General features: G+C 41.3%; 1 protein-coding gene across 3 annotated transcripts; it reads left to right on the top strand.

Annotated features, from left to right (window-relative positions):
* The first annotated feature begins 22 nt into the window (after positions 1 to 22).
* On the top strand, positions 23 to 16,058 carry LOC138193215 (MYND-type zinc finger-containing chromatin reader ZMYND8-like). 3 transcript variants are annotated; one of them, XM_069141104.1, is made up of 21 exons: positions 23 to 130; positions 226 to 461; positions 5,581 to 5,651; positions 6,208 to 6,371; positions 7,943 to 8,164; positions 8,623 to 8,736; positions 8,883 to 8,975; positions 9,112 to 9,199; positions 9,284 to 9,339; positions 9,437 to 9,514; positions 9,627 to 9,742; positions 9,884 to 10,359; positions 10,482 to 10,610; positions 10,730 to 10,879; positions 11,257 to 11,769; positions 12,334 to 12,804; positions 12,901 to 13,046; positions 13,246 to 13,326; positions 13,414 to 13,492; positions 13,645 to 13,884; positions 14,845 to 16,058. In XM_069141104.1, the coding sequence occupies exons 2-21, from the start codon at positions 448 to 450 to the stop codon at positions 15,021 to 15,023; spliced, it is 3,480 nt and encodes a 1,159-aa protein (XP_068997205.1). In that variant the 5' UTR covers positions 23 to 130; positions 226 to 447; the 3' UTR covers positions 15,024 to 16,058. The 3 variants fall into 3 exon arrangements, with proteins under 3 accessions (XP_068997205.1, XP_068997206.1, XP_068997207.1); XM_069141105.1 differs by lacking the exons at positions 23 to 130; positions 226 to 461 and adding an exon at positions 2,298 to 2,618; XM_069141106.1 differs by lacking the exons at positions 23 to 130; positions 226 to 461 and adding an exon at positions 3,437 to 5,468.
* Positions 16,059 to 16,134: the final 76 nt, after the last annotated feature.

Raw genomic sequence — 16,134 nt, 5'->3', positions numbered from 1 at the left:
CTTGTGCAGAGAAGCCATGGTGTCCTGCTACCAACACTCTACATGCTGCCATTTCTACTTCTAAAGCCTTCAACTAAGCCAGCCACCACCAGATTCTACACCTGGAAGCTTCAAAACCTTGTTAAATGGGGTTTGTATGTCAAAAATACCCATATTAATGACATTATTTTCTGTTTTTAGACCGAGCTCTGTGCTTATTTTTCTTCCCCTGTCTCTGACTCTCAGTGCTGCCCCTGCCTGCACTGAACAAAGATAATTACTCAGGAAACATTTCGGCCAATCAGGTGCGGCCTTGTATCCTGCCTGTGAGGAAAGCGACCAGTCAGGATCTGGCTAACATCACCGGGGCCTGATCGCCTTGCTTGAAGAGCGGAGCCTTCCCCGGCTGAGGGCTGAGAGTGTCCTCCATGTTTTATAAGTGTTGACATAACAGTGTGTCAGGCAGCCATGCATCCACAGAGGTAAGCTCTGTCTTTTTTTTTATCTCAGCCTTCTGATAACGACATGGCTTCCTTCTTGTTGTTGTGGTGAATGTTGGTTTCTAATGATGAAACGTGCACACCTTAAAATCTGTTTAGTGTTCAGCAGCAGCAGCAGGAGGAGGAGCTGGGGTGGATTGGAGGCCTCGGCAGGCCTCTGTGCTCCACAGCACTGAGGGTGGGGGGTTGGGTAACGACTCTCACCCTTGCTCTCTCTCTATGTCTCAGGGTCACATGGGTGCCCCAGACAACCAGGCTGCCATACAGGAGGCAGAGTGGACCATGGCAAATCCTTTTCCTTTTTTTTTTATAATGCAAAAGAGAGTTGGATTTAAAAATGGCACCCACATCTCCTTTCTGTTGTGGCAGCCTTGTGTTGTAGGCTGGCAGAGAAAGAATGGGGGATGGGCAGTGGACGAGGAGGAGGAAGGGGGGGCATTATGTACCCTTTGTAAGTGGATTGGCTCTGTACTGTTTTCTTCTGTCATGCCAAGCCGGGTAATAGATGCAGGGGGCAACAGATGTGTTTGTTAGGAGGGCAAGTTCGTACAGGGCATAACTCAATACTGTATTTCTCTCTCGTGTTTTCATAGGTTTTTGTGAAATATATTCTTCAGAAACTCAAAACTGTATGATCTGGTATACATACAAGAAAACTCCACTGAAGCAGGAGTTTTTGCTCCATACTGGTCAAAAGATGAGCCCACATTCAAAGACCTTTATCACAGGGCAAATCTCTTCCAGTTTTTACAGTCTAATATTTAGAAATGAACTGTTAAAACACTGGTTTACATCTGTATGGAGTCGTAGGCCCTGAGTTTCTTGCCCCTGGCTTCTTTCACACCACAGTACTATTGTGAAACCGCTTCCTCCACTCTCAGAGCAGACCGTGGCCATTTTGTGTTGAGAGAGCTCCTCTTGGAAGAACTTTAGCCTTCACTTCACAGATCAGACAGCCCCTCAGAGAAACAGCACGAGACTTGTCAGGATCTGTATGTGACACCTGTGTTCTTGTGTGTCTGACAGTATTTAAAATGTGCTGCTGTTGAACAATCATGTTTGTTTTCTCTTTTCCCTGTTGCTGTTTTTACCTGTTTTCACAAAACAAAAACGTTGTTGATCCAGATATTTAAAGGGGGAAAAAAAAAAACAGGTTTTGTGAAAGGACACAAAGGCAGGGCAGGTTTATTTGTATAACACGTTTCAAACCAAAATAGTGTGCTTTACATAAGATGAAATGCTATGATGCAGAATCTAAAAATGCAGTTGAGAAGGAATGTGAAAATCTAAAGATGTGTGAAGAGGCTTTACACTGTTGCTTCCAAGTTTGGAAACAATATTAATATGTCATAAGATGTTTTTCAGGACGTAACTAGATGGTACGTTGTGTTATGTCATGCTGCATATTTTTAGCCGTTTCAACTGCGTAGGGGAAACAAAGAAGGATTTATTTTCTTTTGCGGCCTGACAGGAGGCATTTTTCATCTACACAACAGCCAGAAAACAGTAACGTAACAAGTCAGTGTTTCTTCTTAAGCTACGATTAATTCACACTCTGTAAAACCAAAACCAAAAGTTAATCTTACTACTCCACAGTGCCCGAGAGAGCATGTGACATAAATGGTACATTTACAGCTAAATGTGTCAGTAATGTGTAACGTCCTGGTGTTTGGAGCAGGTTTTTGTGGGCATCAACGCAACAGAGCTTGAATAACAGCCACTGAGTTATGTGTCTCAACCATGAATATAAATCTCCCATAAGGCCTTTTAAAAAAAAAAAAAAAAAAAAAAAAAATCACCTTTTTCTTTTTTAAAATGTCTTAATCAAGAGGGGCAACCTCAACTGAAAGCGAACTAAAAAGTGTGATGCAGGGGGAAATCTCTGCATTGCAGCAAAAAAAAAAAAAAAAAAAAAAAAAATGCTATTTAAGAGGAAGAGGGGAGTCTGCACACTGTGATCTGTGTGGCATAGCACAGCCGACCAATAATGTTCCACCCTGTTGGCCCTCCAGCCAATTGCAGCTGCAGTTGAGGTTAAAGATTGACAATCTGAGGGAGAGCAGCAGGGAGAGCAAGGGCCTTCTGGAAAATTCCACAGCCATCTTTGATTCACCCTTTACAGCCGTGTATAAGATCCAGGTCAAATCTTTCTTTTATACAGGATATACTGTACATACTAGCAGTATGAAGTGTTGGGATTCGTGCTAGAAGAGTCATATTTATAAAGCTAAAATCATTATTTTATGAAATGTTTGCATCTTATGCTTTGAATTATTTTTGTTTTTGTTACTGTCAGGATAAGCAAAAGTTAACAGTCTGCATTTATTTATTTATTATTTATTTTTTTTCATTTGTCTGCATGTGGTTGTTTGTCTTTTGAAAAAGGAATTTGTGTCTCTTGATACTACAAGACCAAATATTCTCTCAGGGGTTTTGTGGTGCAAGCTGAGTAGGATGTTTTTTTTAGTCAATAATATGAATTCCCAGTGTTTTCAATGGCAGATTTCCGGATTTCCAAATAGAGCCACATGACAGATATTTCTCTATTTAATGTTTTTAAAATCATTATTCATTTACATATGGAGAATAGCTTAGCCAGGATCTGACTGTGGCTTTACAGTGTTGTTTTTATTTTCCTGAAAATGAAGTTGTAGCTATGCTATGACAGCAGTATTCATGGGGAAGGAAGGAAGCCAAGATCAAAGACATTTAAAAACAAAAACAAAACAAAAAAACAGATCAGTGCTTCTCACTTAACTGGATTTCCCCGTGCTTCCCTCTCGGCGTCTGTCCTCTGTCTCTGTTATTGCCCGTGCAGATTTGCCCTGAAAACAGCCGTGTTTTTAAAAATTGTTGGACTGTAATCTCCACAGATCTCTCTGGTCCTCCTGCATGGATGTGCCAGTGCCTGAGTCTGAGCCTTGGAGTGGGGGATGGGGGAGAGGGGGGAGGGGAGCAAGCTGTGGCCTCCATTTTCTGTGACGAGAGAACCCTGCTCGTCTCTCACAGGAGTGGAATCCAAAGGCATTGACTCAGTGTTGTTTCCTTTTTGTCCATCAGGTACTACAGTACTTGCAGAGGGGAATACTGAGAGGGTCTTCTTGAACCTGATCTCTCTGGAATATATCTCAGAGTCTGCTGAGGATCTAATTTGCCTAACTACTACTTGTATGATGGATCATAGCTCCTGATCTGAAAAAAAAAAGCCCTTTGGATCATCATTGCTTTTTGACTACTGCTCATCCTGTCTTTCTGGTAGTTGCAGCAATGTCTTGCCTTTAGTTTTAATTATGCAAATGTCAGGGTTGTGGCACTTTGTTCAGCAACCTGGTGACGGCGAATGTTCTCTCTTTTCAGGGTTGTGCTACACGTAGCAGAGTGACTTGGCTAACGTTGTCTTATTTTCATGTGGGCCTCGTTTGTTCACTCAGTCCGGAACAGGAAGGCCCCGGAGGGGTTGGGGGCGTGTGTGTGTGTGTGTGTGTGTGTGTGTGTGTGTGTGTGTGTGTGTGTGTGTGTGTGTGTGTGTGTGTGTGTGTGTGTGTGTGTGTGTGTGTGAGACTGTTGGCAGGCTGAAACAGGATACCCATATGCCATATTTTTAAGAAAGAAACACTGCTCGACCCGCGTCCGTCACTGTTCAGGCAATGCAAGTTTTGATGCTTTTATTATCTGAGGTTTCAGTTTGACAAGCTATCTGTGGAGTCTACTGAATATTTGAAAGAACAGAGGAAGGTGTTTAGAAAGCTTGATGATTGTGAGCTACAGTAGCTGCATATTTTGTTCGGATCAAATGACAATTTTCGTTCATTGTTGAATGATTAATTGTCCCTACATTGCGATGGTAACATTTAGGTTGTAGTGATGTTTAAGTGTGGATAGTTTTACTTGCTGATGTGATCACATCTAATCTCTTTAAGGGTTTCGGTTCGTCGTATCTCATTCATTAAACCCTTAAAGATAGGCATTTTAACTTTCCTCTGCCTGACATTTGATTAACTTTGTGTGGGATGTCTCTTTAAGGATGGAGGAGGGGAAATGAGGAGCATTCCTGGGAAAAAAAAAAAAAAAAAAAAGAGGCTTATCCCACAAATGTGGTTGACCTTTGAGTTGTGGCCTGAAAACTCATCATCCTAGCTGGAAACCAGAGCTGCAGCCAGAGCTATGAACTGGTCAAGTGTGTGACCTGTCAGGGGTCCTTGGGAGGGTTTTCTTCTCCGGGCTTGTGAATAAAGGCTACATCCTTGGAACGAGGCCCTCCGTTGCTCTGACAAAGGAGGAGCCAAACACTCAAAGACCTTCATTTATCGCCAGGCCCTCTTTTTTTTTCTTTTTTTTTCCTCAGAGGAAATGAGATGCTTTGCAAAGGCAAAGATGTAAGAAAGGAGGCTTTTCCAGTAGTAGATAGGCGTGTTGTAATTTTAGCTTTTGGATGGATTCATTGTGAACGGATATACTGATGTATGTCCGTTTGTAAAAACGGAGGGGAACGAGGTTGATGGCTGAAATTATAATTCGAGAAACACAAAAGTCAAAACGCCACAATTATGTGAACATATCCTTATTATAGTTTGAAGGCTGCTAGATGGATCTCTTGCTATTGGTCTCCATGAATGGGCTCAAATCCATCGAGGGTACCCTGTTGTTACTGAAGGGGCTTATGAGGTACCAGAAACATGTATATTGTTAATCACCATGAAAGGCTGTCCCTTCAGTAGTATGGACCAACTCCCTCTGGCTTCCTTGTTACTATAGGTCTATAGACTCTCAACTTGTGCTTTGCGGAGAGGAGTGTTGCCATGGTGATTGTTACCATTCTCTCTCTTGCACTATAAAGAACATTTTCAGACTGGATTGTCACTGATAATATGGAAAGGGTTTGAACTTCACACCACAACGTCGGCGATGTGGTAAAATCAAATGAAAACCATAACGATGGAAACCAGCAGAGTCCCTATTGACAGATCCTCTGGGACTTGGGTGCCTTAGGTGGTGTTCCACTTGTTTACTGTTATGCTGATGTGGTTTCTCAGCATCCTTTCTGACTTTGTGTTTGCCTCTCTTTCTGTGTTTCTGTGTGCCCCTGTTCGGCGCTCTGCAGTCTGGCTGAGGAGGAGATAAAGACGGAGTCTGATGTGGTAGAGGGGATGGATGCATCTGTGCGATCCAAAGGTAAGTCTCTAAGGCCGAGTACCTCACATTAGCAGTCAAACATTTTAGATCGAGTGTAGATGTTATTTACTGTAAGGTTTCAGAGCAGCATCTGATACATTTTGTTGGTTTCCTGTGATTGCAAAGGAAATGTATTATGGCTTACTGTCTGCTTGTTTTTGCACACGGCTTGTAGTTAGTTTACAGGAAGCATCTTTAGTAATTGCTTTTTAGATTGCTGTGATTGCTGTAGGATTAGGTTAATAGTATCTAAAAATTGAAGGCTAAAACACTGAATCCATTGTCTTTCTCAGCTGAAACGGAATGCTTCAGAGGGCACTTCGTCCCTTGGGTTCTCATTGGGCTCATTAAAATAATCAGGATGACATTTTACAGTTTCTGGGTTTCTTTTTCCCTCCTTATACCCTCCGATTTATCCTAGGACTGTCTGAATTACTGTCTTTGCACCTGTCTTTTAATCTTCTTAAGCTTGTGTAATGTGTTGGTCTTAAGTGCATTGAACAAAACAAGTGTGACTCCTGTTGTGTGATGACCTGAACTGTCTTTACGCATCCAGTCCCGGATCCACCGGGGTTGGCCGAGCGACAGGTGGCACCACAGAAACGAAAGGTGTCCAGTCCCACCCATTCCTCCAATGGACACTCTCCCTCAGACACCTCCCCCAGCCCCATCAAGAAAAAGAAAAAGCCTGGGGCTTTGGGCTGTAACAACAAGGACCAGGTAAGGGCTCCGGTATGCTCATTTCACAACCTGGTGTGTTCTCAAAGGCTCCTTCTCTGTCCACTCAGCCAAAAAGTAATCTTGTTCTTAAGCAATTCATCACACTGAAAACGCAATAAGCAAAGTAGTTATTTTCAGACGTAACCCAGCCCTTAACATTTTGTGACAGTATGACGCGTTAAAGACCACGTCGGAAATTACATGCGTTTATAGTCAATTTGAAGAGGCAGGGTGAAAAGCGGGCTGTTAAAGGGAATACAATAAGGGAGCACATTTTCAGTGTCTCTCATAGAAAGCATTACAACTTGTGTGCACACAAAAAGTCCTGTAGTTAGTTGTGTCAAGAATCGAAAAAGAAAGCCTGAGAGGAGTAAAACCCAGAGTACGCTTTCACTCTCAGACAGCTGGCCAATTATTGTTGGTTTTAAAAATAAATAGTTAGTCAAAGCCTCCTGAAACCAGCATTAGAAAGCTGCAGGGGGCTTTTCTGAAGCCATTTGACCACCTGACACACAGTTCTGATAGGCTACACTGCTAGTTTTCTTCTCTAAGCTAGTCTAACAGAAACCTACGGACTAGAACAAGACCGAGAGAAATTTGAATAAACTCTTAACAGAACCCTGCATAGACTGCAGATGGAAAAAGCACAGTCCTGGGCGTCTTGTTTTTGTTTTAAAAATATGCCATATTGCCTATGAGAACACACCAGTTTTGATAGTGACTGAAACATACTGGTATTTTAAAAGGGGAACAACATATAAGAGTGTAACCTGCTGTGAGGGTGAATACTGCATGTCTGTAGGTTGGAGGGTGTTTCACGAATGCATATATGGTCAACTCAAAATCCTTTAAAAAAAAAAAAATAAAAAAAAGCCCCACTTGATTTGTGTTATTGATTACTACTAAAATGTAACATCAGTCACTAATGGTTATTTATATCCAGCTGTTTTGCTGTATTAAGGTGTTGTGCATTTTGGCACTTTGGCATTAATATATAGCTTAGTGATTCCCATGTTAACCTGCATGTTGAAAGTTATTTTTAGCCTATGTAGTATTATTTTTGGACACGTATGTGGCATAAGCATAGTTCGCACTTTCATGCTAGTGTTAGAATACATGATTTGGTTCTCTGGGATAAGTTAAACTTTATCACTACTATTGAAAATGAACACCAAACATTTATTTGGTGTAAGCTCAAGGTGATTAACACTGAGAAAAAAATGATCTTGAGCTGTTAAACCAAATAAATCAGCTTCTATTCATCCAGTAATGAAGCAGTTGGGTACTTACCAGAGAGCCACATCAGGTGAAAGATGAGCTATGCTTAAGCTCACACTCCAAAACCTGTTGGGTTAGTCTTTCAGTTGAAACTGTCACGTGACTAGGTGTTCAGATAGTTTACGTATTTGTTATAAACAAATTGTGTTAGATTTATCGTATGTATTACCCTCTATGCTGCTTACCCTGCTTATCCCACCTTACTGTTGCCTTGTTTCTGTTGCATTGCACCTTTTTGTGTTCCTGCGTGTTTTTTGAAACCTGCCCCCTTGTTTCTCTTGCCTGCATTTCAGTCAGAGCTAAGACATGGTCCCTTTTACTATATGAAGCAGCCAGCACTCACCACAGACCCTGTTGATGTTGTACCGCAGGACGGCAGGAATGACTTCTACTGCTGGCTGTGCCACCGCGAGGGTCAGGTGCTCTGCTGTGAGCTCTGCCCCAGGGTGTACCACGCCAAGTGCCTCAAACTACCAGCTGAGCCCGAGGGCGACTGGTTTTGTCCAGAGTGTGAGGTATCTCGCAGAAGACATGCATGTGTGTGGTTATACACAAATGACGGTGGTAATGACGCTTGCTGAGTGGACAGAAAGGGGCGTCGCAATATGTGCCATGAGCAGTTCCGGCCAGTGAGGAGAAACAAATAAATGCAATCACCTGCTTTAGTTGATCCAAAACCTGCACCCTCTTGGCCCTGCATGACACATGGTGTGACACCCCTGCAAGCGTATCTAATAGCCCACAATGTCAGGGAATTATTAGAGGAATAAAGTTCATCATTAAATTCAACTCAGTGGCACAGTTTTCTTTTTTTTTTTCTTTTCTTTTTTTTATCATGTACACGTTAAATCAAAAGATAGCAGATAATGTAAACTATAGAACAAAGATGTACTTAGTCTCTGTGTTCCTTAGTTTTGCTTGGTGTTTGTAGTTTGTCTTGTACATTCATTAATAAATAATTTTTTTGTTGCAGAAAATAACAGTTGCTGAATGCATTGAAACTCAGAGCAAGGCAATGACAATGCTGACGATAGATCAGCTCTCCTACTTGCTGAAATATGCACTCCAAAAGATTAAACAGCCTGGGGTAAGGATTGTATTACAGTCTGTCTGTGCCCAAGAGTGGGTTTTATATTCAAACACATAACTTTTGGAAATATATCCAGGAAATGAGGCAACAAATTTGGACTAATGCATCTGTTTTTTGATTTCACATTTGCCCAAACTGAGCAGACTGAGCCTTTTCAGAAACCGGTATCTTTGGAACAGCACCCGGATTATGCAGAGTACATCTTCCATCCCATGGACTTGTGTACTTTAGAGAAGGTACCAATATTTATTTCATTTTGCACAGTAAAAATTATAAAAAAAATAAAAATAAATGGCAAAAAGTCTTACAAAATGCTTATTTTCACTGATGCTTCTTGTCATTAATTCTTTTATTATTTTCACTCTTCAATAGAATGTCAAAAAGAAAATGTATGGCTGCACTGAAGCTTTTCTTGCTGATATGAAATGGATTTTACACAATTGTATCATCTATAATGGAGGTAGGGTGCTGATATATATTATTAATCCATCTACTTTACTAATTTACAAACGAAAATATAAATAAAATTGTGTCCTCGTTCCAGGTAACCACAAGTTAACAGCAACTGCAAAAGTCATTGTCAAGATCTGTGAACATGAGGTAAAGAAGCTTTACTAACCTAATGATGCCAATGGTTTTGTAAATATATTTCATTTATGGATGAATGTAATTCTTGGCATTTTCTATGTATTTTTAGATGAATGAGATTGAGGTGTGTCCTGAGTGCTACCTGTCTTCATGCCAAAAAAGGGACAACTGGTTCTGTGAGCCATGTGTAGGTCTTTTTTTTTTAAATTTTTATCTTAAATACTACATTTAAGCTGAATTTATACAGTTGTATGTCTGCGAAGCACTTGATCTCATTGTTTTTGTTTTTTTTCCAACAGAGTCAACCACACCCTCTGGTCTGGGCTAAGCTCAAGGGCTTTCCTTTCTGGCCAGCAAAAGCACTACGTGAAAAAGATGGGCAAGTAGATGCACGCTTCTTTGGGCAACACGACAGGTAACATTAATCTTTGTGCACTATAGAGGAAACAGGCTCCTTGTATTACAGTTGTTTGATCCAGATTCGGCCATGATTAGTGTCCTTGTTGGTCTGTTTTATTAAATGATTTATTGTGCTTTGTGCTGTCCTTCCACACAGGGCCTGGGTTCCCATCAACAACTGCTACCTCATGTCCAAAGAGATCCCTTTCTCTGTGAAGAAAACAAAGAGCATTTTCAACAGTGCCATGCAAGAGATGGAGGTCTATGTGGAAAACATTCGCAAGAAATTTGGGGTCTTTAACTACGCACCATTCCGCACTCCCTACACACCCAACAACCAACTACAGATGCTACTGGATCCCTCCAACCCCGGTGCTGGGACGGTAAAAACAGAGAAACTAGATAAACTTCGCTTCAACTTTGATATAACCGCATCTCCCAAGATGGTCCTCAACAAGAGCTCCACACCCAGTAGTTTGAGTCGGCGGGTGTCAATGACAGACATGCCTCGGTCTCCCATGAGCACCAACTCCTCGGTTCACACCGGGTCCGATGGAGAGCAAGATATGGAAAAGGCCAGCAGGAATCCTGCTTTCCATTATAGCACCGGAGAAGAATCTATGGACTGCACTGGTAAACAAATGCTCATGCTTACATTACTCTGGCTGCGGTGACTGCAATGATGCTTTTTTGAAACATTATATCTGATACTTTTATTACAAATTAACGAATCATTTTTTGTCTTGTAATTACAGCATCTCCTCTCTCAGGGAAGATGGGTGCTGCAGGCAGTGTGACAGGAAGCCCGAAGCCTTTTAACCCTGGACTGGTGCCCAAGCAGGAGAGGACTGCAGCCACGGGGGGCATCCTCAATCTCAACCTAGGTCAGTGCCGACAGCACAAATTTCCTGTATTTATGTTGTCGCGAAGGCTAATACTTATTATTATCATGACTTCATTCATGAATTTGTGCTTTAATCCAACATGTACCCGTTCCTTTCAGATCGAGTGAAGGCTGAGATGGACCTGAAGGAGCTGAGTGAGACCGTGCAACAACAACAGCAACAACAGGGTGCACCAGCTACTCTCGCAACCCTAAAGAGACCCATCAGGAGTCTGGACAAGACTATTGAAAGCTGCAAGGCACAGCTCGGTACATTCACAATCACTTTGTGTTATGTTTTGTCACAGAACTTTACAACAAGTACTGTACATGACATGCAATGTGATGTCTACACTTAAAGAGTGTAAACATAAGATACATTATATCATAACAGAGTACAAAAGTATTTCACTTATTATGTATGATGCCCATTTGCAAGAATAATTTGGATTTTATATTTTGATAAATGTGTCATAACATGATTTGTTTTACAACATGTCCTGTTATGACACTGTGTGACTTTGTGACGGGTTAGATAACAGCTATTACTAAAGAACGTTTTTATTATTTGCCTTTGCTCTGTTCTGACAAAGATTAGTTAACACTTTCAAAAACGCATAATGAAGAATGTACATCTCTCCACACAGGTATTGATGAGATTTCTGAAGATGTATACAGGGATGTGGATCACAGTGACTCTGAGGACTCCGAGAAATCAGACTCAAGTGACAGCGAGTACCTCAGTGATGACGAACACAAGCCAAAGAGCTCCGCCCAGGATGACAAGGACAAAGCAGAGAGAAAAAGGCCCAAAGCGAGCACGGAGGGAGACAATAAGGAGGGAGTTGCGGGCACAGGGGTAAAAGTCACCTCTCAACCTCTGCTCAAAGAGAAGCAGAGTAGCAATGGCTCAGATAGGGACCTCCAGGATAAGCCCAAAACACCCCACTCTCAGCCTCACATTGATAAGCCCAAAGCTCCAGAGGAGGGCAGAGCAGCTGCTGCTACATCAGTGCCTGAACAAGACTCTGATTCTGAAAGAGAGCTGGTGATTGATCTTGGGGATGAACATGGAGGCCGTGACTCAAAGAGGGCGAGAAGAGAGCTGGGGTCTTCTGGTGCCAAAACTCTCAAAGAGTCTAGTGTTGCCAAGTTGGAAGGTGAGGCCTTTGGAAAACTAATTACTTTCTCCTGTGATTCTCATTATGACTTGTATCTCAGTTTGTAGGAAATGGTACTCTTAAATGGTATTATAATGTTACAGCACACACACAGTTCACAGAAGGCCACTGTCAGCGTCCCACAAGTAATTTCCAATCATTTATTCTCTAAACTTTCTTGGCTATTTTGTCTTCAAATTTGTGTCAAAGGCCATTTCTGGTTTCCAAAAACAGTTTTATGCAAAAGTTAGAGCACCAATGAGCAAAAATCACATTTTGTTGATTTTTGTAGTGAAATAAAGTAAATATTCCTCTGTAAAAGACATTAAAAATGAGCCTTTCCTTAAATGTTAATGCACTGTTGCTTTTTGCTTTCACATCCAACTGTAACGTCTCAAAACTTGATTATCTCATTCGGCCTTAATTGACTTGTTTGGGCTTGTAAGGCAGGTCGGGAATTGTCAGCTGACGACACTTCCAGTGCCTGATAAACTCTCTGACTTTTCAAACCTCCTATTTTCCAGAATTCCTCACCCTTATTTTTTTTTTTTTTTTTCTGCTCAGGTAAACTGCCTTCATCTTCTGCATCTGTCACACCAGCACGAGAAGCTGCGTCCAACCTGAAAGACTCCTTACAACCTTCTATCACGGCAGCGCTCAACCTTGTGTCCACTGCAGCTTCTGGTCAGCCCAGCGCCACCACTACTACCACCAGTGGCTCTACCAGTGCCCCCTCTCCTGTCTCCACAACATCCCCAGGACCTGCAGTTCTGAAGAAACAGCGCCCTCTACTGCCTAAAGAGACAGCTCAAGCCGTGCAGCGTGCGGTGGTTTGGAATCCCACTAAGTTTCAAACGTCGTCACAGAAGTGGCACATGCAGAAGGTGCAGAGGCAGCAGCAGCAGCATGGAGAGCAGTCGGCTGTGCAGACACAGGCCCAGAGTCCGGGGCAGACACGCAGTCCACAGCAGCTGCAGTTACAACCGCAAAACTCCTCTTCAAGTACTCGCTATCAGACCAGACAAGCAGCCAAAGGTATGTACACCTTCATAATTATTCATTGAGATATAACAATTTAAAAGTGTATCTAAATATATCCTTCTTGGTTTTTTCCTACTTTATCCTCTGCAGGGCAACAAAAAGACCCGCCTCAGAATGCGTCCTCATCAACAGCTGCCCTGGTCACATCGGGTAGCTCTTCTTACATGTCAGGAGATATGCAGATCCCCACAGTCTCTGCAGATGTCGCTGCAGATATAGCCAAATACACAAACAAAGTAAGTTGGAGTCCTCAGCGCTGTCATTACATTCACATGTTATGATTTTGGAACAATTTAGATGTACTGTATGTGACTTAAGGGAAAGGACTTACATGAAAGAGCTTCATATACATTTAAATAACTGTTGATGTCATTTTTACAGGATTAGAATAGTTAAAACTGTCTAAAATCCCGTTGCTTTGCCAAAACTTTGCAGATCATGGACTCGATAAAGGGGACAATGACTGAAATCTACAACGATCTTTCCAAAAGCACTTCAGGAAACACCATTGCAGAGGTAAACATTCAACATTCAAATGGGTGCATTTTGATGCGTCATTGTACTATTCTGAGTGATCCTAATTGCTGTGTATTTTTGCCTCAGATTCGACGGTTACGGATAGAGATTGAGAAGCTCCAGTGGCTGCATCAGCAAGAGTTGTCAGAGATGAAGCACAATCTGGGTACGTTTTCTGCTTTCAAGACTGTATGTCTCCTCACCACCTGAGAGTTTATGCACTCTTCAGACAGGTTTTACCGGAACATTAGCTGCTTTACTCATAAGTCTCAGATGAGTTTTTTTTTTTGTTGTTGTCTTTCTCTGGCTTAAATGCAGAACTGACGATGGCCGAGATGAGGCAGAGTCTGGAGCAGGAAAGAGAACGATTGGTGGCTGAGGTGAAAAAGCAGATGGAAGTGGAAAAGCAGCAGGCAGTGGACGAGACCAAAAAGAAGCAGTGGTGCGCCAACTGCAGGAAGGAGGCCATCTTCTACTGCTGCTGGAACACCAGTTACTGTGATTACCCCTGCCAACAAGCCCACTGGCCAGAGCACATGAAGTCCTGCACACAGTCAGGTAACATAAACACACTTCTGATAAATTGATTCAATTTGGAAAAACTGATAAAACACCGTCTTATGTTGATTAATATTTTGCACTGTGCACAAAGCTTTCACACAAAGGTTTTCAATGTAGCCTACAAAAGATGGGGAACAACATGAAAACATGACGCTGTAGTAAAGGAGAGATGGCCGAGGGGCACTTAATGATGACAGAGCTGTCATCAGTCTGATCAATGTCAATTCACCACCACAGCAGTGTGTCTGTTGCAGATGAAGCACCCTGTACATGCTCATCAAGTATTACCACCCAAAAGTAAAATGTTGTTTGGCATGTAAGACCCATGACATTGAAGTGGCATTAATTTAAAGGTAATCTATTCTACTACAGGAGCTGTATACTGAAGAATATATAATTTACTGTGTACCATGAGAATAGGTGTCTTTTGATGTTATTCAGAAGAATATTGATTTTGGAGAATATTACTGGACCTTAGTAATCATGATTTTCTTTTATAATTGTACAAAAGGATGATGTGTCTGACACAATGAATCTCCTACTGATAATATATTTAGTATATGGGTTGTTTCATACCTGGATTTAGCAGAAAACAGTCTGTACAGTCGCACAAGACTTCTGTAGGATGGTTATTTGATGCCATTTCAGTTTTTAGAGACGGAATCTTTAACATTCCTGCTTGAAATTGTAAGGCAGTTTTTTTTGTGTTGTCTTGCTCTGGCTATGCTGTCAGATAAAATGAACATGAAATCAGCCTCCGTACAGTCGGTCCCTCTGTAAAAACATCCCTATGGCCACTAAGCCCTAAAAGTATCGTGTGACTTTGCAAAAGAACCTATTTGTATTTATTATTGCAGACTTTTTCCTTTCTTACATCATCTGTGGGATGAAAGGCAAACCTAAAGCATTTATGCACAGTGTGACTTTTCTCATGTTATATTTTGCTTTTCCTTCCAGCCTCAGGATCACAGCAGGAGCCAGAGGTGGACTCCAACTCTGACCCCTCAATCAAATCATCAAGCCACTCTCCTGCCACACAGACCATACCCCCAGGTACAGGATCCATATCAGACAAAAGCAACTCTCCCACATTCATAGACAAAAGCAAAGACAGTGCTGGTGTTACTGTGACCTAACTTCAACTCTACAGGCACACTTTGTGATGCCGCTGTTCGGTGCTTCAAGGCTTGCACCTCTGTGACAAATCACTTGGATTTTTCTCATTCCCATGTGTACATCAGTTTGGTGGACATTTTTTTTTTTTTTTTTTGGTTCACCGCTCATTCTCAGTTTCCACAAAGGGTGGATTCAGCATGTGAAAGTAGTCTTTCTTGAGAAATAAAATGTGAGTCTGTATGTTTTCATACTGTAGCTTTATGTAATAGCTCTGTTACCACTTCTTTCAGCTTTGAACAAGATTGTATAAACCCACAGAATATTTTCCACAATATTCCTTTCAATGCTGCTTCTAAGCACCTCACGGCTGTTTTTATTTTGTTGATTGATCTCCATATTGCGAGACAAAACATTTGAAACGGCCATCAGCAGTAGATACACATTTACCATGGTGCCATCAGAGATATTTTGAGTTATGCAAGTGTCATCGTTGGTTTAAACCACATCTGCTTCACGTCAACTGAGGTGTTGAGTAATGCAAGTTTAATGATCACATTTCAACCATGTCCTCTTCATGTAAGTGGTGGCATTTTTGTCTCATACCAGTTTTGTATTGTCGTTCCACATCTTATAGGCCTACGTAAAAAAAAAAAAAAAAAAAATATCTGATTTATTAAAAATAACTAAAAAATGTAAACTGTACAAAGTTTTTGTAAGAAGATACCTGAACAATATTTATAGTGTTATATGTTTTTATAGTATGTTTATTGAAATCACATTTCTATGTGTCTAAAAACAAAAGTTATTTGAAAATAAAGTACTTCACATGAATGTCATCACTGAGCAAAGTCTCTGTTTAACTGGTTACCCAAAGCTGATGTAAATCCTGGTCAGACTGTGTCTAAGAACTGGGTGGACATGTATAGAAACTGTATTTTTGGCTGGATATTATTTCCTGTGAGCATGTCTGTTTTGAGCTTGTGTCTCGTTCTTGTTTACATATTGTAAATACAATAAATGGTATCGTGAAGAAAAAATAAAACTGCTCTTATCAACTTGGTGCTTGTTTGTTCTTCAGAGTGGTGAGAAAATGGAAAATAATTCACTTAGATTAACGTTGTGTCATTGAAC

This window comes from Embiotoca jacksoni, unplaced genomic scaffold, assembly GCF_022577435.1.
Source record: "Embiotoca jacksoni isolate LCO1_2020_lvr unplaced genomic scaffold, fEmbJac1.0.p SCAF_9, whole genome shotgun sequence".
In the NCBI taxonomy this organism is placed as follows: domain Eukaryota; kingdom Metazoa; phylum Chordata; class Actinopteri; family Embiotocidae; genus Embiotoca; species Embiotoca jacksoni.
The sequence above is the reverse complement of the archived record's forward strand: the minus strand, read 5'-3'. Positions and strand labels throughout refer to the sequence as shown.